This window comes from Monodon monoceros, unplaced genomic scaffold (genome assembly GCF_005190385.1).
Source record: "Monodon monoceros isolate NGI ecotype Baffin Bay Population unplaced genomic scaffold, NGI_Narwhal_1 Super_Scaffold_15, whole genome shotgun sequence".
NCBI lineage: Eukaryota > Metazoa > Chordata > Mammalia > Artiodactyla > Monodontidae > Monodon > Monodon monoceros.
The window spans coordinates 5,427,522-5,454,416 of NW_021703771.1; the positions used below are offsets into that span (position 1 = coordinate 5,427,522).

The 26,895-nt window shown below is 38.6% G+C and overlaps 1 protein-coding gene across 2 annotated transcripts in view; it reads left to right on the forward strand.

Moving 5' to 3' along the window:
• ADGRB3 (adhesion G protein-coupled receptor B3) overlaps positions 1-26,895 on the forward strand; it is an 802,271-nt gene that overhangs the window by 358,179 nt on the left and 417,197 nt on the right. For both annotated transcript variants that reach the window (XM_029224183.1, XM_029224184.1), the window contains one exon: positions 24,499-24,693. In XM_029224183.1, coding sequence (XP_029080016.1) covers positions 24,499-24,693 — 195 coding nt within the window. The remainder of the gene's footprint in view (positions 1-24,498; positions 24,694-26,895) is intronic.

Consider the following 26,895-nt stretch of genomic DNA (forward strand, 5'->3'; position numbering starts at 1 on the left):
TACAGGTAAAGAAAATGGGTTGTGTTAAAAATTATCTCCATAAGAGTAAAATTTTAGAACTCAACAAGTTATTAACTTGAACGCTTCATGTGGAAAAATACAGATAGATATAGATGAATGGATAGATAGGTAGGTAGGCAGGTGGATAATTGAGTGGATGGATGGATGGATGGATAGATGGATAGGATTGATGTCACGTGTATTTTTTTTAATCACGTGAGGTTTTTAAAAATAGATTTGTTTATTTATTTTGGCTGTGTTGGGTCTTCGTTGTTGAGTCTTCATTGCTGCACGTGAGCTTTTCTCTAGTGGCGGTGAGTGGGGGCTACTCTTCATTGAGGTGTGTGGGCTTCTCCTTGCGGTGGCTTCTCTTGTTGTGGAGCACAGGCTTTAGGGCCTGCGGGCTTCATTTGTTGTGGCACGTGGGCTCAGCAGTTGTGGCTCATGGCCTCTAGAGCACAGGTGAAGTAGTTGTGGAGCACGGGCTTAGTTGCTCCGTGGCATGTGGGATCTTCCCGACCAGGGCTCGAACCCATGTCCCCTGCATTGGCAGGCGATTCTTAACCACTGCGCCACCAGGGAAGTCCCAGATGTCACATGTATTTTTGCTGATGAATTCTGTTTATATACACATATAGAAATATATACATACTTATACATCCATACATACATGCCTCTAGTACTTGCCTAGGGACCATGGTCTTCTCTTTTACAAGTTCAGGGAAGTATAGGACCAATGTATGCCTTAAAGAATGGTCACCTAGTATATCGAGCTCATCATGTGTACTCTGAAAAGTCACTTGGAGGTGGAAATAAAATCCCCTTCCTTGCATGCTTGTAGTCTTGTGGCTTCACATACTTTGTCTGAGTAGCAAAACTAGGTAGTGCTTACGATGTAGAATAGTTCTGTCTCCCACAAATTCTTAAATTACCTTGGAGACTCTGCCTCTTCTCTAGTAGAGTTTGTCATTTCACAATTTAATATTCTATTTTCCTTGGGGGATTCCATTTCTTGCCACTCTATATTCATAAAACTCATTAAATGTTAATTGTCACCTACTGCAGATAATTATTTAAAATAAGTAGATCTGTGTTTTCCACATAGATTGCAATATATGTACATACCCACATAGATTACAATATTTTATATGCCCATTTTATAAAATATATGAAGACTAAGTTTGAAATGACATTTTATCATCAACAAACATTAGTTGAGTGTGTCCTATGAACTCATACTTATAAACAAATTGAGATAGACAGAAAGGTGTCATTAATGAGTTTAATATATAAAATCACTAATCTGTCATATTGAACACTTATTGAATTCCTTGAGGACAGAAACCATTTCTTTTAATCTTCATTTCTCTAGTGCCCAACACAATGCTAAGCATATTCTAGATATTCCATAGATGCTTGTGTAAAGAATGACTCTGCCACTTTTCTTATCAGGAGGGGGATGCTGGCAGCTGGAGAGTTCTAAGAAGGTGATGTACCAGATTTAATGTTCGTGAATTTTAACCACATGAAATTAATAAGTATTATCCCTCATGTGCAATTTTCCTAACCCAAAAATATCTAGAAATGTGGAGTGATTTATGACATTATTTCATGAACTTACTTGGCCACTGCAGAAGAATTTCAGTAAGCTAAAATTCATGAAGTCTCTCAGAAACTTTGTAAGATACAAAATTAAACACTATGATCCAACTGCTGTTTATTAAAAAAAAAAGTCACAAACAAATGCACACATTTTTAAAAAAGTGAGGCTAGAGGAATAAAGTGCTTAATTCCTCTGGGATTCTTGGAGATTTCATGTGTTTTTTCCATATGTTAATATTTCATTTCATATTCTGGGATATTTTTTGAATTTTGTACCAAGCAAGGTAGAAATAATTTCTGAACCTATTGAGAAATAGACACAGAGTTCAGGCACATTAAGAATAGTGTCTCTTTTACTTATAAAAATATTTGGAGAAAATGGGTGAATATTGTGGACCAAGGGGGCCAGTCCCACCCCTCCCCAAATTAAACAAACAGACCTCCTTGTCTCTGGTACACCTGGAAAATCAGGGTACCTCTCTCTCTCTCTCTTCCCCCCCACCCTGTCCTGTCTCTCACTCATTCTCTCCCTCTCTCTCTCTCTCTCTTTTATTCACATACAAATACATGCCTACACACACACACCTGAAGTGACAGATGACATAGAACTAGAAGAATGGTTGCCCTCTGCAGGTAGACAGTTCTAGAACAAGGTCACAGATATTCCCCTAGCAGAAGTCCCTCCACATGGAAATGTGAAGAATTGGTATAAATGTGTCCTTTGAGGTCACTGTCCTTTATAACCTCTGTTTCTATTTTTCAAGACGTCGTTTAGCAGATGAATAGATACAGAAGTTGGAGCAATGATCTGTCTAGTCATGGAAGGGTTGATTTTGTGGGATGGGATGTCAAGGAGCTTGAATTGTGGTTTAAGAACTTGTTTCTCCAGTTTTCCTCTACTTTTATGAGTGTTAATTAGAGAGAGAGAGAGAGAGAGAGAACGATAGAGAGAGTTAAGGTGGAAGGTTAGGGTGAGTGAGACGGAGACAGAGACAGAGACAGAGAGAGGCTGGGGTGGAGAATGTACTTGCTGCTTCTTGCAGGGCCCAGCAGGAGGGCAGGTGACACAGGATTGGAGGTACACCAGAGTGAGTGAATCACTCAGTTTATTACACACAATAAGCACTCAACACAGAGTTGTGAAAATAGAAGAGGGAGTAACAAACCCCTCCTGGAAAAGTCCAGGAAGGAGGCAGTGATCTCTGGTCTGGCAACAGGTCTCTGGACAAGCGTGAGTGGGGAGTTGCCATCCCCCACAATGGGAAAGGCTCTCAGCTGCGTGGCATCGGGTCCTCTAGGGAAGAGTCTTCACGTCACTCAGCTTAGTGGTCTCTTTTTAAGGAGTAACAGTTACCCCAGGAAAAGGGGTCTTGCCTTTATTCATTCTCCCTCTGTTCTAGTGAAGTACATCACCCGTCAACATTCTTGTCTAAAGTAATACTCTTAGTTTATCACTCCAAAACACTCATAGTCCTACAGGGGATGTTTCAAAACAACTAGCATGGAAGTTCATACTGGCCACTGTGACTCATTTTGAGCTATTCATCATGTCTTACGGTAGCTTGAATCCTGTAAGTTTCACACTAGTTGAGTAGGAATCATAATACCAAAGAAATCACATCATAGCACATGCTTTATATTAACCCATATTCCCTACCTTCCAGGTGAATTTTGCTGCATTGTAACAAAACTTCTCACACATCACACTTTGTTGGCCACCACCTAGTTGCACAAATGCCAAACACATTGCCTAAAAGAGGCTAATACATTTGATGACTGCAGCTTATTTAGAGGAAAGGAAGAAAGCAATGGCCACCATAGTTTTGTTTACACCAAATATAGTTTAAGCCAGAAAAGTGGACAAGTCTTACTGTGTTTTTAATGAGCAATTGCAACACAAAGAACTGAGTGCTATGGTCCAGCCAACCAGTGGAACTAGCAGATGATTTTAATTTTTGAATATTCATCACTTAAGTAAAGGTAAATGAGCCTGAGAGAACAAGAGTTATTTGTTCTGCCAGTTTTTTGCAGTATGATGTCAGTGTTTATTAGGAGAGAGAGAGAACAGTAGAACGTTAGAACACAGCAAGTGATAGGGAAATCAGGAAGAAGAAGCTAGATCAGTAGATTTTTAATCCTGGCTGAACATAATAACCATGTGGCAGTTCTTTAAAAAATACCAATTTGGGAAGTTCACCCAAGGCCAGTTAAGTGGAGTTGTTACTAGCCTATAGTGCACATTCAATAAATGTGAACTATTACTGTTATTAATTACAACATTAATTTGGCATTCATATACATGTATTTCTACTTACTTGGCCCTCTCATGAAAGAATGTGGACATCCTCCTTTTAAGTACTCAAGGCACAGCGCGTGGCTGCCTTCTTATTTCTGTTGCCAAGTTTCAGGTTTGTCAGAGTCCTCACTCCCAGAGCTCAAATAATTATTGCAGAATCCAACAATGCCAAGGAAACGTTGAAAAACATTATTCCCTTTAAAATGGACAGAAGGCTCTTAATTTATTCAAGGCCACATGTTAAGGTTTTGGTGTCTGAGTTCAACTTCACAATCCCAACGTTTTCAATGTGAGGTCCTAAATAAAATGATGAGCTTACTGAGTGTTCATATAGCTCACATTTATTGAATGCTATCTACCCTGAAGGAGCTGATTGAAAAAAAAATTTGGAAGGAAGATGTTAATTAAATCTTGATATTTTAAGCAATTCATATGTCAAAGTTTACAATGTATTTCAAGGACAAGATAGAGAATATTTTAGACTTTATATTCCATATGGTGTCTGTTCTAAATACTCAACTCTGGTGTTGTAACACAAGAGAAACTATAGACAATTAGTGAACATGGCTGGGTTCCCATAAAACTTTTACAAAAACAGGCAATGGGCTGAATTTGGCCCACGGGCTTTAGTTCACTAACTCCTGGTCTATAATATACATTTTATTTTAAGTTGGTTTCTTTTTTTTAACATTTCAACTCTATTAGAATTCTCCATCAGAGAATGGACAAATTTTATTTTGTTCTTCTCTTCTCTGTTTTCTTTAACATTTTAACCAGTCATTTAAAATTTCTTTTCAGCAAAACCTAAGATGGATAATCTGTGAAGGGCTTGTTTTGTTTTCTTTCATCAGTCACATCATCTGACATATGTAGTAAATTTTTAAAAATAAATGTATTTATTTATTTTTGGCTGCGTTGGGTCTTCGTTGCTGCACGCGGGCTTTCTCTAGTTGCGGTGAGCAGAGGCTACTCTTCGTTGCGCTGCACAGGCTTCTCATTGAAGTGACTTCTCTTGTTGTGGAGCACAGGCTCTAGGCGTGTGGGCTGCCGTAGTGGTGGCTTGTGGGCTCAGTAGTTGTGGCTCACAGGCTCAGTAGTTGTGGCTCGCGGGCTCTAGAGCACAGGCTCATTAGTTGTGGTACATGGGCTTAGCTGCTCCACAGCATGTGGGATTTTCCCGGACCAGGGCTCGAACCCATGACTACTGCATTGGCAGGCGGATTCTTAACCACTGTGCCACCAGGGAAGCCCTAGTAATTTTTAATTAAATCTCAGTCATTGTGTAAAACAAATGTAGGATTTTGGGACAGTGTTGATGCCCACCAAAAAGCATTCCCACTTTTTCAGACATAATGAGGAGCAGGAACTTTAAAGCAGCCAAGGATTCATCTGGGTCAAGATGTTTTGCAGTTTTCATCAGACTACCACATCCCCTTAGTCTCCCTTTTTCCACTGTGTCTTATACGCTTTGGATAGAGAGCTCGTGTGTGCCCATCCTATCAGCCCTGAGAAACTGTAGAAAATTCAGCTCTGTCCTTCAGAGTGTCCAGGATTTCTGCCCAGGCAACTTCAAATACATCAAATGTCTTGAGTGGGAGGCATCTGGTTACTTAAAGCTGGACTCCTCCCTCACTAGGCGTTTGTTTCTAAATGCCTACTTACAAGGATGGAGAAAACTGCACTCTGCTTTTTACAAGTGTTTATCCTAACTCTTCAGCTTCCTACACATTCCAAAAATCCAGCCAATGTCTCATGGAGAAAAATCCCAGTAAGATATTTAGGGACCCTACAATTTCCATTATAGTTCTTCAGCCCTGAGCAACCGAAGAACATTAGTTTCTCTTTCTACCCTAGAAGTCCTCTGCCTTGGCCACACCTTCCCCTCACTTTTTGCCAAAATTTAGCAAACATTCTTAAGGGGAAAAATAACAGCTGGCTGAAATTGTTTGCCTACCTCAGAAAGGATCTCTTCTTTCTGGAAACTTAGTTCATCTCATCCATAGCTCGCTGAAGCTCTGCGAGCTTGAAGAATATGATTTTCGTAATTTATATGTTTTTTTCTAGTTGTAGTGGCACACACATTGGCCTTAGAGGAATTACTACACTTTACTAAACTGATAAATTTTCACTGTATTATAAAATATAAAAAAAAATCTTTAGGCACATATGATAGTGTTTCCCAGGGAATTTTAAGGGAGTCTATTACAAAGTTGTATAATGAAATACTTCTAAAATTATACTTTATTTCCTCTTTTTTTTAAATGCACAACATATTACTGATTATATCTATAAATCCCAGAAGATTTGTAAGCTTCTCCCTTATTATGGATTATTGTGACTTGGTGAGGAAATGTTAGAATTAGTTTTAGGCATTGAAATCCACTGACTTGAAACTTATTCATGGGATGATTTAATGGAATATACTTGTACAGATAATTATGTTTAGGCTAATGCCGAAGGAAAATATTATAAGGGAAAGTGTACTCTATTATTTAATCATTCATCCATCCATTCAGCTACTCATTAGTTATTCTACAAATATCTGCTGGGCTTTAACTAGGTGCAACACAGTGTAAGGACCCAAGGATGCAACTTGAATATGACACACACAACAAATACAAAATAAAGTAGACAGGAAAAGAGACAAAATAATTCCAATCTGTGATATGTTGGAGGAGCTTAACAAAGTGCCAACATAGGGAATGAAATTTGGGGACTATTTTACATAAGAAAGTCAGTGAGATATCGAAGAGGAAATGACATTATAAGAGTCACCTGAAAGATGAGATAGATGTAGACATGCAAAGAGTGGAGAGAATGAGTTTTTCAGGGCATGAGTGTACATTCTACTGGGGAGAATAGCGTGTGGGAAAACCATGAGGTGTTTAAGGAAGTGAAACTCGATCCCGTGGTCAGAGGTATTGAGCAAGAAGAGAGTGTCATGAGATGAAGTTGGAGAACTAGGTAGGGAAAAAATTCTGTGCCTTAAAGATCTTTGCTAAGAGTTTGGATTTTATTCTAAGGGGAATGGGAAGCCATTGACAGTAAGGAGAGATATGATTCAATATAATGAAAGAGGGTCAGAGGGCCGTTCTATACGGAATAGACTGTAGAGGGCAGGATGGGAAGTTGTGGAGCTCACTGCAGAATCCAGAGGAGAGATGATGGAACCCTTTATTAAGGTTGAGCGAGAACATGCATCTGATGTGATATCATTTTCTGAAATGAGAAGGCAAGACGATGAAGATTAACTTGAGGCAGGTGGCTTAGGGGTTGCCAAAGGTTGCATGGTATAAAAGTGTGACATAAAGAACTTAGAGTAGAACTAGCCAGTGTAGATGTGACTTGTCTCCAGGAAAGTTGAGCTCTTGGATGTAGGTGCAGAGAATGCATTTGGTAGATCCAAGATATTTTCTGAAGACCAAAAGTAGAAGCAACACCTGGAAGCTTGTTAGAAATATAGAACCTATCCCAGACCTGCACTTTGAAAAGTTACATTTGTGATTCACATACACATTACAATTTAAGAAGTACTGTGGTAGAGTTTATCTAGGGTTGAAGTTTTGCTGAATGGATGCAAAGAGTTTAAATGAGTGCTGGCCAACTCCGTACCATTGAAAGGCATAGTATGTTAAATGATACCTAGTTTCTCTCTCCTCGCAAATGGGAGGATCGTGCTTCTTCACCCCTTGAAGTTCCAGCCAATTGGTTGTGTATGGAAGTGACCTTTCTTATTTCAGGCTTGGGAATGTCCTTGCCAGTGCAAAATCCTTCATCCTCTGTCATCCCAAGCCCCTGAGTGACTAGCATGAACAGAGCTTCCCTGATGACCTGGGTTGCATATGCAAAGTGAGTGGGAAATACATTTTTTGTTTTTAGGTACTGAGACTTGGAAGTTGTTTGTTATCACAGCATAATCTATCCCATTCTGACTGATGCAGTATCTCTAGAACTAGGAAACCAAGTAACAGAAACAGAATTGAAAAAGCCTCAGAGAAGGAGGGTTACCTACTGCTCTGCCTCCCATTGTGCAGGTGCCTGAAAGTTTGGGTCCCGATCTGGAACCACCATACTACTTTGAGCTCATGCATATGCTCTAGTGCTGTCCCCTGGGCCAGAATATTAATAATCATTCTAGATTTGTTTGGTGTTAAGAAAAGAAATTCCACCTACCTATGGCCTACGCTCGGGAATTGTACTTTTAAATTTTGACTAGAAATTAAAGCTATTCCTAGGTTTTTTGTGGGGAGGTACGTTTACTGTGCTCTCATTCTTACTTTGGAACTTTCCAGGTTTTACAAGGAAATATGCACAGTGTATACCTGGCTCAGTTTTCTTCATGACTCAGTTTATTCTCATAACAATACCTTGCAATCCTCAAATTCATGGCATCCTCTCTCTCACTTCAGGAATTCCTGGGGCAAGAAATTATGATACTCAATGCACCTATGGCCAAATGCTTTTCATCCTGGGTTCTGGGCAATAATATATAATTTATGCAGGGGAATATTTAACTAAATCTCCCTATCACATTGTCTCTAGAGAAGAATTGTCTTTTCATATTTGAAGTCCTAGCCCTAAGATGAATGTATGTTTCTTTAAATATCAAATATAGGGAAAATTGAGAAGTATTCATGTACTAGAACAAAAGATATACTTTCTTTTTCATACAGAATGATCTCTGTCTTTCCTGGAGACACCAGATAAACCTGTAAATAATTTAAAACCATCATTTAGTGAGTGACTTTTGCCTTAGAAAATGATAGTTATTAACTGAAGCAAAAGATGTATATTTAGATCATTGCTTTATGAAAAGAAGTTTCTTGTATAATTATCTTTTAATTGAAGCCACTTAAAGCTGTGAGAGCCTTTAATATACCTTACAGATGGATTGTAGGAGTTGAAGCTGAAAATAATATATGAATATATGATGTTTAAAGTGTGTCATTTGCAGAGTGACTACGATGAACCATTTTTTAGGATTCACAATAGAGACAACTGTGGCTGGCAGTGGGAGGCATAAAGTGAAAAAAATAAGGTTATTTCAGAAACACACCTACTCTTTAAACCATGACCCTAACCACATCTCTCTATGTAAAGAGCAAGGAGGCTTAATCCAGAAGTATAAAAAGCAACTATTTTTAGACTTTTTTTTTTTTTTTTGCCTTTCACTGTTGATCTTGTCAACAGTATTAAATGTGAATGACACAGAAACTTTTAAAGCTTGTCCTTTGGAGAAAAAATGCTCACAGAGTACAGCAATGTGAGCAGATATAATCACTGACAATTATAATTTTACAGGAAATATTAAAATTATAAATCTTTCTGAACTACTTCAGTAACTAAAATAAGAGAATTAAAAAAATAAAGCCCAAGGGAAACAGAAACCTTCATGTATCCATGGGGGCTTTTCTCTCCACTTGAGTAAAACTACCTACACAATCTTTTATAGATATTGGTAAATGGCTTTAGGAACATTTCTGCCTTGCATTCAAAAATACTGACCACTACTCAAATAATTGACAGCACCTCAACAGCCTGGAAAGTTGCTCTTCAAGTCTCTTGATTTTTATATTTTTTCTACATATGAAAAAGATTTAGTGTCTCTTTAAAACAAACATGGTTGAGGATGACTTCTAAATATTTAAACATTTTGATAGTTTCTAACAACAGTGCTGTATAAAACCTAGTTAAGTATGTGGTGTTAAGAGCATGGACCCTGGAATCCAACTGCCTGAGCTCAAATCTTGGTACAATTTAGGAGCTAGGCAATCCTGGGGAACTCATGTCACCACACTGTGTCTCTACATCTTCATCTGTTAAATGTGGATAATTATGGCACCTCCAATGGTCGTTTTAAAATCAGATGAGATAATTCATGTAAAACATAGCCCCATGCTTGCCATAAAATAGGCATTTAATAAATGCTATATTTTGTTGTAATTGTCATTATTTTTTAAAATGTAGAAATTCTGTAACTATAACTGTAGAAGTTTAAAATTTCTGAAATAATTTACCGATGTATATTAATTGGATATCATTTAAAAGGCAGTTCTGTCAGAAAATGTAAGTTCTCTAATTATTACATACTTCTTTGTTTTGCATAATTGTGGACAGCTATGTTTTTACCTTGTTGACTTTTGAGGATTATAGTTACAGAAGGAAAAAGAAAATTCTTCTGTGGTTTCAGTTTAATTTAACAAGCACTTTGAGAAGATACCTCTGTGTGTCAGACAATGCGCTGGAAATTACAGGGTAAACAAATTGAAAAAAGAAACTACAGGCCCTTTAGGAGTTTATGGTCTAATAGAATGGATAAGATAAGAACACAAACACTATAATAATATAAGATAGAGCAAGATTTCTTATATGAGGTTTGAAAGTAGAGATCGTATAATGATTGCAGTTATCTGAAAAGGATTCAGGAAGGAGAAAAGAAAACAATTTAACAAAAGGTTCTGGGGCAAGCATTTAAAGTTATAGAAGTGCATAAGTCAGGGAGTAAGAGCAGGATCCATGGGCTTTCTTTGGGAAATGGTGAGCAGTTCATTCTGGTTGGTATTAGGGAACTGCAGCAGGAGAGGAACAGTGGGATGGACCAAGCTAGTACTTCACAGATCATACTGAGGTTCTGCATAAACTACAGCAAGAATATATTTTCAAATAGTATGTTATAGCTGAGCTCAAAAGAAAGACAGAGAAATACTTACATATCAGAAATGAGGGGGAAAAAGTGAAAGCCTGAGTGATAGGGGAAAGCTGATGCTTCAGCAGCCTGGAAGAGTTTCAGATTATATGTGAGTCCTAGGTACTGGAGGCTGAGATTCCACATCTGTCTTGGGTTTGCTGACGAGCCCTTTCCACACAAGTCATGATACTATACCTAGCTCGCTGCAACAAGCTGGCACTATCTTGATTGCTCTGGCTTCATGGGCAAGTAAAACTCTGTAGGTCTAGGATATGTCTAAGAAATTTAAATTTATACAAGGTTTTGGGAGGAAGAAGAAAGAAATGACCTTTCAGAAACCAAAACTCTTAGCTGAACCATAAACAGAAGGAATTAACATGGAAATTAATGTAAAATTATCCAGTATTATTGAACTGCCTGAGGCCCTCAGCCTCAGAGAAACACACTCAAAGCTAGTCTTTAAGAACTCTTTCACAAAACAACAACATGCGGGTCCCAAAGGATAAAAACACCTTAATGAATATGAGTTGGCAATAATAACAAATATCATGAGGGAGAATTATCAAATGCAAGAATCAAGAAATTAGCAACGCAAGAATTAGAAAAATTAGAACATATGAAAGAAATTATAACATATTTGTTTAAAATAATTTGAGCAATAAAAGAAAGAACAGAAAGCACAGTTCAGAAATGAAAGACTGTGAAAAAGATGAACTAGAACTTCTATAAGTGGAAAATATTGTCATTGAAATTAATGAACAGAATAAAGAGACAATTAGGCACAATTGAAGAAAGAATTAGTGATCAGAAGTTAGGTTTGGAAAAAGATCACTCAGAAGCCAGAATAGGTAAAGAAGTGAAAATCATAAAGGAGAACTTAGAAAATGAAGAATAAAAAGAGAAAATTTAGTATACAGTTAATAGAAATGTATATAATATAATGGAAATGTATTCCAGAAAGAGGCTACATAAAGATTGCAGGAGAAGAAACATTCTATGAGTTAGTGCTTAAGAATTTTCCACGGTGAAGACAGATAATATATTCAGATTGAAAAGAACCATGAATAAATACATGAAAATCCACATAAACATAATCCTCATTGTACTAAAAACACAAAGAAAAACACTAAAGCTACCACAAAGAAAAGACTGGTAATTTACAGAATATCAGCTGTCTACTTTGCAACAATAGAGGCACTAAGTCATATTATGAAAATGCAAAGGGAAAAATAAACACTCCCATGAAAAAGATCAACTGAAAGTGAGCATAACTTTAAAAAAAGTAGGTCAAAGATTGAAGGAGTTACCATTCACAGAACCTTACTAAAACAGCTCCTAAAAGGTTAGAAGAAAGGAAATTATGCTTAGAAAGAAGAAGAGAATGTAAGAAGCAATGGTTGAAAAACAATAGTGAATAAATATATTGGATTAAAATTATTACCACTGGCTGAGCTGAGGTGTTGGCACAGCCATTTCTCACTAGGCACTCTGATCTGAAGTGCAGGGTCCGAGGCCTCTGCATGAAGCACCCTGTGAACAAGTGAAACTAAATGAAGCACAAAGGAAAAGAAAAAAAAAAAAAACAAGCTGAAAACCCTCTGAAAAAAATGCCTCTGCACCTCTAGCTCTTGCAGAAGTTGGCATCATCAGTGGAGTCTACTATCGCAGGGGGACCTTCAAGATGGCAGAGGAGTAAGATGTGGAGATCACATTCCTCCCCATAAATACATCAAAAATACATCTACATGTGGAACAACTCCTACAGAACACCTACTGAAGGCTGTCAGAAGACCTCAGACTTCTCAAATGGTGAGAAAATCCCCACGTACCTGGCCATGTCACTGACAGGGTCTTGTTGTTCTGGACTGGTGTCAGGCCTGAGCTTCTGAGGTGGAAGAGCTGAGTTCAGGACATTGGACCATGAGAGACCTCCCGGCCTCACATGATATCAATTGGTGAAAGCTCTCCCAGAGATCTCTGTCTCAACGCTAAGATCCAGCTCCACCCAATGGCTAGCAAGCTCCAGTGCTGGATGCCCTATGCCAAACAACTAGAAAGACAGGAACATAAACCCACCCATTAGCAGAGAGGCTGCCTAAAATCATATTAAGCTCACAGACACCACAAAACACACCACCAGACACGACACGGCCCACAATAAAGACAAGGTCCAGCCTCATCAACCAAAACACAGGCACGAGTTCCCTCCACCAGGAAGCCTACACAAACCACTGAACCAACCTTACCCACTGGGGGCAGACAACAAAATCAATGGAAACTACAAACCAGCAGCCTGCAAAAAGGAGACCCCAATCACAGTAAGTTAAACAAAATGAGAAGACAGAAAAATATACAGCAGATGAAGGAGCAAGGTAAAAACCCACTAGACCAAACAAATGAAGAGGAAATAGGCAGTCTACCTGAAAAACAATTCACAGTAATGATAGTAAACATGATCCAAAATCTTGGAAATAGAATGGAGAAAATACAAGAAACATTTAACAAGGACCTAGAAGAACTAAAGGGCAGTAACACAATAATAGTAGGGGACTTTAACAGCCCAATTACACCAATGGACAGATCATCAAAACAGAAAATAAATAAGGAAACACAGGCTTTAAATGACACAATAGACCAGATACATTAATTGATATTTATAGAACATTCAACCCAAAAGTGGGAGAATACACTTTCTTCTCAAGTGCTCATGGAACATTCTCCAGTAGAGATCATATCTTGGGTCACAAATCAAGCCTTGGTAAGTTTAAAAAGATTGAAATTCTATCAAGTACCTTTTCCAACCACAATGTTATGAGACTAGATATCAATTACAGGAAAAATACTGTAAAAAGTACAAACACATGGAGGCTAAACAATACACTACTAAATAACCAAGAGCTCACTGAAGAAATCAAAGAGGAAATTAAAAAAATACCTAGAAATAAATGAAAATGAAAACACGATGACCCAAAACCTATGAGATGCAGCAAAAACAGTTTTAAGAGGGAAGTTTATAGCCATACAATCCTATCTCAAGAAACAAGAAAAATCTCAAATGAACAACCTAACCTTACACCTAAAACAATTAGAGAAAGAAGAACAAAAAAATGCCACATTAGCAGCAGGAAACAAATCATAAAGATCAGATCAGAAATAAATGGAAAGGAAATGAAGGAAACGATTGCAAAGATCAATGCAACTAAAAGCTGGTTCTTTGAGAAGATAAACAAAATTGATAAGCCATTAGCCAGACTCATCAAGAAAAAAAGGGAAAAAACTCAAATCCGTAGAATTAGAAATGAAAAAGGTAACAACTGACACTGCAGATATACAAAGGATCATGAGAGATTACTACAAGCAACTATATACCAATAAAATGGACACCTGAGAAGAAATGGACAAATTCTTAGAAAAGTACAACCGTCCAAGACTGAACCAGGAAGAAATAGAAAATATAAACAGACAAATCACAAGCACTGAAATTGAAACTGTGATTAAAAATCTTCCAACAAACAGAGGCCCAGGACCAGATGGCTTCACAGGTGAATTCTATCAAACATTTAGAGAAGAGCTAACACCTATCCTTCTCAAACTCTTCCAAAATATAGCAGAGGGAGGAACACTCCCAAACTCATTCTACGAGGCCACCATCACCCTGATACCAAAACCTGACAAAAATGTCACAAAAAAAGAAAACTACAGGCCAATATCACTGGCAAAAACAGATGCAAAAATCCTCAACAAAATACTGCCAAACAGAATCCAACAGCACATGAAAAGGATCATACAACATGATCAAGTGGGGTTTATCCCAGGAATGCAAGGATTCTTCAATTTACCCAAATCAATAAATGTGATAAACCATATTAACATATTGAAGGATAAAAACCATATGATCGGCTTCCCTGGTGGCGCAGTGGTTGAGAGTCCGCCTGCTGATACAGAGGACATGGGTTCGTGCCCTGGTCTGGGAAGATCCCACATGCCATGGAGTGGCTGGGTCCATGAGCCATGGCCACTGAGCCTGCACATCCGGAGCCTGTGCTCCACAATGGGAGAGGCCACAACAGTGAGAGGCCCGTGTACCGCAAACAAAACAAAACAAAACAAAAAAACCATATGATCATCTCAATAGATGCAGATAAAGCTTTTGACAGAATTCAGCACTCAATTATGATAAAAACTCTCCAGAAAGTGAACGTAGAGAGAACCTACCTCAACATAATAAAGGCCATATCTAACAACCCCACAGCCAACGTCATTCTCAATGGTGAAAAACTGAAACAATTTCCTCTAACATCAGGAACAAGAAAAGGTTGCCCACTCTCTTCACTATTATTCAACATAGTTTTGGAAGTTTTAGCCAAAGCAATCAGAGAAGGAAAAGAAATAACAGGAAGCCAAATCAGAAAAGAAGAAGTAAAGCTGTCACTGTTTGCAGATGACACGATACTATACATACAGAATCCTAAAGATGCTACCAGAAAACTACTATAGATAATCAATGAATTTTGTAAAATAGCAGGATACAGAATTAACGCACTGAAGTCTCTTGCATTCCTGTACACTAAAGATGAAAAATCTGAAAGAGAAATTAAGGAAACACTCCCATTTACCACTGCACAAAAAATGTAAAATACCTAGGAATAAACCTACGTAAGGAGACAAAAGACCTGTATGCAGAAAACTATCAGACACTGATGAAAGAAATTAAAAATGGTACAAACAGATGGAGAGATATACCATGTTCTTTGATTGGAAGAATCAACATTGTGAAAATGACTAAACTACCCAAAGCAATCTACAGATTCAATGCAATCCCTTTCAAACTACCAATGGCATTTTTCATGGAAGCAGAACCAAAAATTTCACAATTTGTATGGAAACACAAAAGATCCCGAATACCCAAAGCAATCTTGAGAAAGAAAAATGGAGCTGGAGGAATCAGGCTCCCTGAATTCAGACTATACTAAAAAGCTACAGTAATCAAGACAGTATGGTTCTGGCACAAAAACAGAAATATAGATAAATGGAACAGGTTAGAAAGCCCAGAGATAAACCCACATACATATGGTCACCTTATCTTTGATAAAGGAGGCAAGAATATACATTAGAGAAAAGACAGCCTCTTCAATAAGTGGTGCTGGGAAAAGTGGACAGGTACATGTAAAAGAATGAAATTAGAACACTTCCTAACACCATACACGAAAATAAACTCAAAATGGATTGAAGACCTAAATGTAAGCCTAGACACTATCAAACTCTTAGAGGAAAACATAGGCAGAACAGTCTATGACATAAATCACAAGGTCCTTTTTGACCCATCTCCTAGAGAAATGGAAATAAAAACAAATGAGACCTAATGAAACTTAAAAGCTTTTGCACAGCAGAGGAAACCATAAACAGAACGAAAAGACAACCCTCAGAATGGGAGAAAATATTTGCAAGAGAAGCAACTGACAAAGGCTTAATCTCCCAAATACACAAGCAGCTCATGCAGCTCAATATCAACAAAAAAGCAATAACCTAATCTAAAAATGGGCAGAAGACCTAAACAGACATTTTTCCAAAGAAGATATGCAGATTTCCAACAGACACATGAAAGGATGCTCAGCATCAATAATCATTAGAGAAATGCAAATTAAAACTACAATGAGGTATCACCTCACACCTGTCAGAATGGCCATCATCAAAAAATCTACAAACAATAAATGCTGGAGAGGGAGTGGCGAAAAGGGAACCCTCTTGCACTGTTGGTGGGAATGTAAATTGATACAGCCACTGTGGAGAACAGTATGGAGGTTTCTTAAAAAACTAAAACTAGATCTACCATATGACTCAGCAATCCCACCACTGGGCATAGACCCTGAGAAAACCATAATTCAAATAGAGACATATACTGCAATATTCATTACAGCAATATTTACAATAGCCAGGACAAGACATGGAAGCAACCTAAGTGTCCATCAACAGATGAATGGATAAAGAAGATGTGGCACATATATACAGTGGAATATTACTCAGCCATGAAAAGAAACGAAATTGAACTATTTGTAGTGAGGTGGATGGACCTAGAATCTGTCATATAGAGTGAAGTAAGTCAGAAAGAGAAAAACAAATACCATATGCTAACACATATATATGGAATTAAAAAAAAAAGTTCTGAAGAACCTTGGGGCAGGAGAGGAATAAAGACACAGACATAGAGAATGGACTTGAGGACAATGGTAAGGGGAAGGGTAAGCTGGGATAAAGAGGGAAAGTAGCTTTGACATATATACACTACCACATATAAAATAGAAAGCTAGTGGGAAGTAGCTGCATAGCACAGGGAGATCAGCTTGGTGCTTTATGACCACATAGAGGGGCTGGATAAGGAGGGTGGGAGGGAGCCACAAGAGGGAGGAGATATGGAGATATATGTATACGTATAGCTGATTCACTTTGTTATACAGCAGAAACTAACACAATTGTAAAGCAATTATACTCCAAAAAAAGATGTTAAAAATTATTACCATTTATTGTAGTTTATTTCTAATCTCATAGCGCTGTGGTCAGAAAAGATGGTTGATATGATTTCAATTTTCTTAAATTTATCAAGGCTAGCTTTGTGGCACAGGATGTGGTCAATCCTGGAGAATGTTCCATGTGCACTTGAGAAGAATGTGTATTCTTCTGCTTTTGGATTGAGTGCTCTATAAATTTCAGTTAAGTCCATCTGGTCTAATGTGTCATTTGAAGCTTGCATTCCCTTACTGATTTTCTGTCTGGATGATCTGTCCACTCATGAAAGTGGGGTGTTAAAGTTCCCCACTCCTACTGTGTTACTTTCGATTTCTCCCCTTATGGCTCTTAGTATTTGCCTTATATATTGTGGCCCTCCTATGTTGGGTGCATATATGTTTACAACTGTTATATCTTCTTTTTGGTTTGATCCCTTGGTTGTTATGTGTTGTCCTTCTTTGACTCTTATAGCAGTCTTTATTTTTAAGTCCATTTTGCCTGATATGAGTATTGCTACTCCAGCTTTCTTTTGGTTTCCATTTGCATGGAATACCTTCTTCCATCCAATCACTTTCAGTCTGTATGTATTCCTAGGTCTGAGGTGAGCCTCTTGTAGACAGCATATATACAGGTCTTGTTTTCATATCCATCCAGCCAGTCTTTGTCTTTTGGTTGGCACATTTAATCCATTTACATTTAAGGTAATTATTGATATGTGTGTTCCTATTGCCATTTTCTTAATTGTTTTGGGTTTGTTTTTGTAGGTCTTTTTTCTTTCCTTCTTCTCTTTTGTTCTCTCCTCTTGTGGTTTGATGACCATCTTTAGTGTTGTCTTTGGGTTGCTTTTTCTTTTTTGTGTGTGTATCTACTGTAGTTTTGGGGTTTGCTGTTACCTTGAGGTTTTGCTATAGCAGTCTATATATGTACAGGGTTGTTTTAGGTTGCTAGTCTCTTTCCCACCTAGAGGAGTTCCTTTAGCATTTGTTGCAAAGCTGTTCTAGTGGTGCTGAATTCTCTTAGCTTTTGCTTGTCCGTAATGCTTTTGATTTCTCTGTCAAATCTGAATGAGAGCCTTGCTGGGTAGAGAGTTCTTGGTTGTAGGTTATTCCCTTTCATCACTTTAAATATATCATGCCACTCCCTTCTGGCTTGCAGAGTTTCTGCTGAGAAATCAGCTGTTAACCTTTTGGGATTTCTGTTGTATGTTATTTGTCATTTTTCCCTTGTTGATTTTAATAATTTTTTTCTTTGTCTTTAATTTTTGTCAGTTTGATTACAATGTGTCTCAGCATGTTTGTCCTTGGGTTTATCCTAACTGGGACTCTCTGTGCTTCCTGGACTTGGGTGGCTATTTCCTTTCCCATGTTAGGGAAGTTTTGGACTATAATCTCTTGAAATATTTTCTTGGGTCCTTTCTCTCTCTCTTCTCCTTCTGGGACCCCTATAATGTGATTGTTGGTGCATTTACTGTTGTCCCAAAGGTCTCTTAGGCTGTCTTCATTTCTTTTCATTCTTTTTTCATTATTCTGTTTTGTGGCAGTGTTAACCACCATTCTGTCTTCCAGACACTTATCCATTCTTCTGCCTCAGTTATTCTGCTATTGACTCCTTCTAGTGTATTTTTCATTTCAGTTATTGTATTTTTCACCTCTGTTCTTTAATTCTTCTAGGTCTTTGTTAAACATTTCTTGCATCTTCTCGATCTTTGCCTCCATTCTTTTTCCAAAATCCTTGATAATCTTCACTATCATTATTCTGAATTCTTTTTCTGGAAGATTGCCTATCTCCACTTCATTTAGTTGTTTTTCTGTGGTTTTACCTGATTCCTTCATCTGGGACATAATCCTATGCCTTTTCATTTTTTCTGTGACTGTGGTTTTCATTCCACAGGCTGCAGGATTGTAGTTCTTCTTGCTTCTGTTCTCTTCCCTCTGGTGGATGAGGCTATCTAAGAGGCTTGTGCAAGCTTCCTGGTGGAAGGGACTGCTGGTGGGTAGAGCTGGGTATTGCTGTGGTGGGCAGAGCTCAGTAAAACTTTAATCCACTTGTCTGTTGATGGGTGGGGCTGTGTTCCCTCCCTGTTTGTTGTTTGGCCTGAGGTGACCAAGCACTGGAACCTACAGGCTCTTTGGTGGGGCTCAGGGCTCACGCCATTGAGTCCTTCCCAGAACTTTTGCTGCCAGTGTCCTTATCCCCACAGTGAGCCACGGCCACACCCTGCCTCTGCAAGAGGCCCCCCAACAGTAGCAGGTAGGTCTGGTTCAGTCTCCTGTGGGGTCCCTACTCCCTCCCCCGGGTCCTGGTGCACACAAGACTTTGTGTGTGCTCTCCAAAGTGGAGTCTCTGTTTCCCCAGTCTTATCGAAGTCCTGCAATCAAATCCCACTGGCCTTCAAAGTCCAGTTCTCTGGGGATTCCTCCTCCCATTGCTAGACCCACAGGTTAGGAAGCCTGATGTGGGGCTCAGAACCTTCACTCCATTGGGTGGACTTCTGTAGTATAATTGTTCTCCAGTTTGTGAGTTGCCCAACCAATGGTTATAGGGTTTGATTTTATCGTGATTGTGCCCCTGCTACTGTCTTATTGCAGCTTCTCCTTTGTCTTTGGATGTGGGGTATCTTTATTTTTAGATTTCCAGTGTCTTCCTGTTGATGATGGTTCAGCAGTTAGTTGTGATTCTGGTGCTCTTGTAAGAAGGAGTGAACGCACATCCTTCTACTCTGCCATCTTGAACCAATCTCCTATTACCAGTTTGAAAAATCAAAAATAATAATAGTAAAGACTACCGTGAGGAATTCAGAAGCAAAGTGATTGAATTATTAAGTAGCCATAAAGATGGAAATGTAGGACTGAAATAATCACTAACAGAATAGAAATAATGGGAGAATAGGGTTGGGTAGATAAAATGAAATAGAGAAAAGATTGGAATTGTTGGTTAAGATTATATTTGTTTGGCCTCATAAGTCAAACAATGGAGGGCATATTTGATTTAATATGAAAATGGATGGATTTTATGATGGACTTTTTTTTTTTTTTTTTTTTTTTTAGCAGAGGAATGATATGTCCAGACATGTGAAAGGTAGGATAGTTTAGCTTGGGGAAAGACTCAGTAAAACCAGTTAGGAGACTATGTAAAAGAGTGTGATGATAGGTATTGAAGACCTGTTCCAGGCTCCATCTTGCCCAGAGGTAAAAAGGATAGATATGAGAAACATTACATAGCTAGTATTTAGAAGAACTAGAAATTGAAGATGAAAAATAAGGAGGGGAAACAGTCACTGTGTCTACTTTTAATCTCTATCCTTGCAGTAACCCATCATAGCAACATTCTAATGATATTTGCTGTTTTTTACAGACAAATCAAATGATTCTAGGAAAGATCTGTCCAGTGTTCCTAAGTAGTAAATATTAGAACTACATTTAAATCCAGGTTTTATGGCTCCAACAGTTCTTTAAACATAATATACTAGTAAGATTTCCAGAGAGAATGCTTAGTAGGTAATTATTGAGTTTAATTTGCAACATAAAGAGTTGTGGGTTTCAAATCAGATTTCATACCTCTGATTTTGATTTTGAAGAGAAACAATGAAGACTAGTTGACAGGAAATAGCAACATGAGGTGTTGGTATTTAAATAGGATACCCAACTTCAGGCCATATTTTTGAGAGAGGAAAAGATTGAAGAAGAATGAAGATTGAAGAACAGGTGAGATTCAAAATCATAGAGGTTAATCATAGGGTTAAATCATGGAGATGAAAATTAAGGATGCAAATAAAGGAACAGTATGAAAATAGAGAAAGGTGAGGTGAGCAAACCCAATCTGAACTCTATTTCTTCATGATCCAGAACAGTCCAGCAGATAAACATGGATTTGTTATTCTAGAAAAAGGTAGCGAAAGGGTAGGCGCAAGGTAAGGACTCTTCTGATATGGAAGGAAGACCAAGAGACTGGAATTGTTTTCCACCTAAATATGTTCTGGGTGTGTCTTATCTGAACACCCTTTATATCCTTCATAAATGCTACCAGTAGCCAATGCTAGTGTGTACAAACATCACAAGGTATTGTTATGCCTTGGCTGGGTGCCTTCCACTGACAATGCCAGGAAGGATGCTAATTAGTGCCAATTGTGAGAGCTGGTGTTGTGGTCTGGGCACATCTGTCTCCAAAGATCAGGACTGAGAACAGTTCATTCCAGCTGTCAGATGGCAGTGATGTTATTAATTTACTACTAACTGGGCCACATTTGGTGCTGACCCAGACGTGAAAGACTGCCTTTCCTAGCTCTGATTAGCTGAGCCATCCAAAGCCTTCTGTGTTATTTTTACTGCAAACAGAAAACATGTCTGACTGTTGTATTCCTCAAGGTTCAAGTCAATGCTGTGATGCTTTTGTTTGTGGGGAAGGATGAATTTTGTCTACCTGAGTTAGACCCTCACAGACATAGGTAGGTGTTGCCAAAATAACAGATAGGGAGCTGAGTTGAGTAGTCAGATGAAGTTTACCTTGGCGACCGTTGCTGCACCACATCCCTAGTGGAGAACCGTCTAAGTGCTCCTTGGTTTTGAGCATCTCAGCTGTGGTTTGCATTGCCAGCACCAAACTGAACACTGAATTCTATGACATTTTTTAATGTAGACCTTATTAATTTCATTTCTCTTCAACATTTCAAACTCCACCTGCTGAAGCAGGCACTTTTGAGCCCAGGAGCTGCACTGTCTCTGTAGGTCAGGTAGTTGATTTATCTCATGCTGTTTGATACCAGTGTTTTCTATGGACTATGTTGATGAACAGTTTAGGGCGACTTCCAAATGTGCCTAACTTGATCCCATGACCTCACATGAGCTTAGAAGAACTCATTCAATCATTTGTTCATTAATTCTTTTGTCCAAAATATTGAGTAAGTCTTCTAGGTACTGGAATGTAACAGTAAATAAAATACACAAAATCTCTTCTTTCACAAGTTCTAATGGGGGAAGCAGAAAAACAAATAAGCCAAAAGATAGATGCACAGTGGTAGGTAAGGTTGAGCACTAAGAAGAAAGGTGAGATATTTTTTAAAAAGGTGAGATACATAAATTAATACCTAAATAAATAGAAAGGTAAGATCATTGAGAATGACAAAGATACCATTTTAGATAGGAAGTAAGATAAGACCTCTCTGAGGAAATAACAAAAAGCATGTGGATCTCTGTGGGAAGACTGTTCCAGGCAAAAGGAAAAGCACATGAAAAGGCCCTGAGACAGGCCTGTACGAAATGTTGTTGAGGATGATCAAAGAGACAAGAGTGACCAGAGCACAGTGAATTGAGGGAAAGTGTTAGCAGTCTCCAGGGACCAGATCATGTAGGACACACAGACCATGATGAAGCAGGGAGCTTTCCTGTGCACAGTAGCTGTACTGACTATGGTAGGCTTGTGTGAGTTCATTTGAATTTTTTTAAATGATTTTTAAAACTTTTAACCATATAGGCATATTTTTCAAGGCTTAGAAGATACATGAAAAACTGAGTCTCTGATGGCTTCAATTACACAAATAATAAGTTGGATAGTTTAAATAAAAACCTAGGCAGCTCTGGCTCCAAAGCCCATTCCATCGTATTTTGTCATAAAGCTCTAGTTAGAATATCGTAACTGAATTCACTCTACCAAGCTTTTACAGTACTGTGTTCTAAGGCTGTGAAGAAGGCAGGGAACCTACCCTCAAGGTTCGGAAAGCCCACCCACAGAAGACATATAAGCAAATGATTATATTTAATTCAGTGTGATAGAGTGGTTGATGTATACAAGAATTAAGAGACAGCACAGACAAGGAGTTGATTGACTCTGTTTAGATATTTAGAACAAGCAGAACTATTTGAGTGGTGTATAAACATGAGACAATATAAGGGAGGAGGTTAGCATATCCAGTGCAAAAATAGGATGTTATGGCACACATGACCTGAACAGGAAATTGCAAAGGGTTATCACTAATTTAAAGGCAGGACTGAAGGTCAACCTGGTAGCACACATCATCGTGGTGCACTAGCTGGCTTCTACTGGAGGTCAGCATCCTTTCTGATTGGCCAACACAGTGTCTGCATCTTGATTAAGATGGGCATTGAGACCACAGAGATAAGCAAGGACTAGATCACTGATGTCTCACCCATCCTCTGGCTTTAGTCAGGGGGTGATGGCTGCCACTGCGGGGAGACAGGAGAGAAATGAAACAAGAAAATGGCAAGAAACAAACTCCCTATATATGTTACGTTCTTTTAACATAACACGATGGGAACAGAGAATGTCTCTGAAGATTTTTATTTTCCCCAAATATTTTTAGACAGAGCTTTAGAGACTTAGAGAAAAGTTAAATATCTGAAGTGTCAAGATAGCACTTTTTAAAATCCATTTTAAAGAAAATTCCTAATTTTAGGATTCGCTCAGATTGATTGCCATACTTCAAAGGATTAGTTGGCACTTTCCTTAATGGGAAATTGATGATTATAGTTATTACATTTGAACCTTTCTAGTCCAGTCTTTCTCTGGTGTGTTAGTTCTTAGTTATTTCATGATCCTTTGATAAGTTGTCATTATCATAAATTTAACAATGCGATGACAAAGACTAACCTTCTAGTAAACAAGTAAACGTATAACAGATCTGTGCTGTCACTTTACCATCTCTTTCCTTAACATTCTTCCACATGATAAGTTGCTTTTCTTCCCTTGGGCTGGAGGATAAGCAAATATGAAAACTGACAGCATGTTTCCCTGACCATCAAACTAATTTAAGCTTGCATCTCAATAGTTCATTCTGCTGCTGAAGACCTAGCTGAGAGGTTTTCCTTGTTGTTTATTTTTTTTTAAATAAAGCCAAAATAATCTAGCTTTCAGTCATTTCTGTCATAGTAGTCCTTTAAAGTTTAACTAAATGTCTTTCTTAAGCTAAATGTCCTCGTGAAAACTCTTTTTTATTTTTGCTGCTGTATAAAGATGTCTTTATTTTAAGAGGTAAGGCAAAAATTATTAACCTCAGCTTGTTAATATAAAAGGATATTTTGAAGTGTTTATAATCTCCTATCTCTGCTCACACCTCACTGAACAATCTCCCATGTTTACCACGTGCAAAATTATTTTTTAATTTTTATTTCAATTAAAAACGTAAATTAACACATGCTTTCTGTGAAGTATTAAATTATGTTTTCTGAAAACTAGAAAAGGCAAGTCCATCAAGTCAGCCAAAGTGCGGACAGTGATGCAGAGGTCTATCCATGTGAGTTTGGGGTACACACAGCTTAGTTTTGAAATCCTCCCAGGTCTTTCAGTGCTATTGGAACATTGTCCCTGCAGTTTTAAATACATTCGTTTGATGAAGATATGTGAAGAAACAGTAATGAAGATTCTGATGTTTTTTCCACTCTTTTGACCATCACAGATCAAAGAACACCTTGCGAAAGGGCAGAGAATGCTGGCAGGTGATGGGATGTCCGAGGTCACCAAGACACTGCTGGATTTAACTCAGAGGAAAAACTTCTATGCAGGTGATCTTCTGATGTCCGTGGAAATCCTCAGGAATGTGACAGACACGTTTAAAAGGGCAAGTTACATCCCTGCATCTGATGGCGTCCAGGTAAGGGAGGTGATTCCATTTAGGAAAAGCAAGTGAGCTTGGGATCTGTTGTGGTCCTGGGAAGCCAGTGCAGCCACCATGGGGGCTTCCTGGCCTGGAGGGGAGGGTGTTCACTCCTGCTGGGGAAGGCATCCAGGCCGTGCTCAGCTGAGCTCTGGAAATGACCTCAGATCCTTAGTCATTCTATATACCTCGGTGTCCTCAACCGTAAAACGCACATAATGCACCTCCAGGAGATAGTGAGTGAGAATATGTGTGAAGTGACTTGAGTCCTCAGCAGAAAGGCACTATAGCAAATTCCAGGTTGTAGCGTGGGTATTTTATTCCCACATTTAATATCACCATCTTGCCACAGGAAACTATTAAAAGTACATTAAGCATAATGAAGGCACATTAACTATAGCATGCAGAGAAGACACAGTTTAAGTTTTGTTTGGGGTTCTGCTATTAGAAGGGGGAAGGCCATGTTTAATTCTGTGGAACCATTGTCTGAAAATATCAGGCGAGTAGAGAATTGTTCTGGGTAGGAAAATAAGGAATTCAGGAACTCCTCACAGCATATTTTTCTTGTCATGGAAGACTTCTAGAACAGCATCATTTATTTCCATATTAAAGTTTAAGTACTCATCCAGTTTTAGAATTGCCTTTGCCATTAAGACAAAGCTTGTTGAATGGCAAAAAAAGCATATTTAATGCAACTCTAGTTTGCATTTCAGATTAACTCTTCTTGTGCCTAGGCTAAAATGTACGCCTGCCAAGAACATTGAGTTGGTTTTTGCGTTTCCAACATAATGTTCTTCCTGTATCTTGGCATGAAGTTCATTAAATAAAGGTTTGGCAAAATTCCCACATCAGGTAGTTTTCTTTCAGCCCACTCTTCCTTTGGGAGTTTTATTTGCATTTCACTTGGAGAATTCAGAGGATGGGTTTTTGTTTTGTTCTTTGTTTTGCTTTATTTTGATCAGCTATTGAGGGAAAGAGGAATAGAAGGCTTTTTGGAATCATGGAATTATTCATAAATAATATTAAATGCCCTAATTTGTATAGAAGTACATATAGTATTTAAATTATATGCATATACTGCTGAAAGTAGCTGCAATGAGAGTTAGTGGGACTGCATTCTATATTATATCACTAATGTCCAGGAATACTTTTTTTTTTTTTGCGGTACGCGGGCCTCTCACTGCTGTGGCCCCTCCCACCGTGGAGCACAGGCTCCGGACGCGCAGGCCCAGTGGCCATGGCTCACGGGCCCAGCCGCTCCGCGGCATGTGGGATCCTCCCGGACCGGGGCACGAACCCGCGTCCCCTGCATCGTCAGGCGGACTCCCAACCGCCGCGCCACCAGGGAAGCCCCAGGAAAACATTTTTAATTGTAAAAATACATAGTAGGGAGGTGGAAGATTACTGTCATTTGAGCATTTCAGAGATGCATTTGTGAGGTTTTTTTGTTTTTAGTTTTTTATTTTTTGGCCATACTGCATGGCTTGCCGGATCTTAGTTCCCCGACCAGGGATGGAACCGGGCCCCTGACAGTGAAAGTGCCGAGTTTTAACCACTGGACCACCAGGGACTCCCCAAGATGCTTTTGTTTCTTTACAAAGAATGAGAGAGTTTTCCAGTTTTAAAAATGTACTAAGTAAGCCAAGTATAACCTTTCTCTGTAGTTCTGAGATACTTCTATCCATTGGCATTTACATTGAAAAATAACATCTGAAGCCCTTGACATAAAATACAAACTGTAATTTTGAAAAACCTCAGATCCTTGTGTTCACGTTGAAACATCAGGCAGAAGCCTGCACACAGTGAGCTCTCGGGCCTCTTTGAACCCTCAGGGCTTTAAGGGCTTTAAGATTTTTAGGTGCTGAAATTCAGGAAACTAAGATTCCCAGGTTGTATTGGGGACATATTATGATTGAGCTTCTCATTGGAGTGCGCGGACTCCACAAACAATTAGTGTAACCACAGGCTTCGGCATGGACATCAGCTGGCTTGACTTAAATAGAGCAATGTGGCTGATGGTGGTGGTGTCCTTGTGGCATGGTCAGAAATACCTTCCTCTGTTTCTGTCCTACTCTCTCCTTAGTCCTCCACATGCGCACAGAATTCTCAGCAGGCTGGTGTCCTAGTCATTCACAAATGGGAGCTGTGTTTTTCTCTTTCACTGTCTTTATTAGTGTCTTTTCGGGCACCTGGAAACCT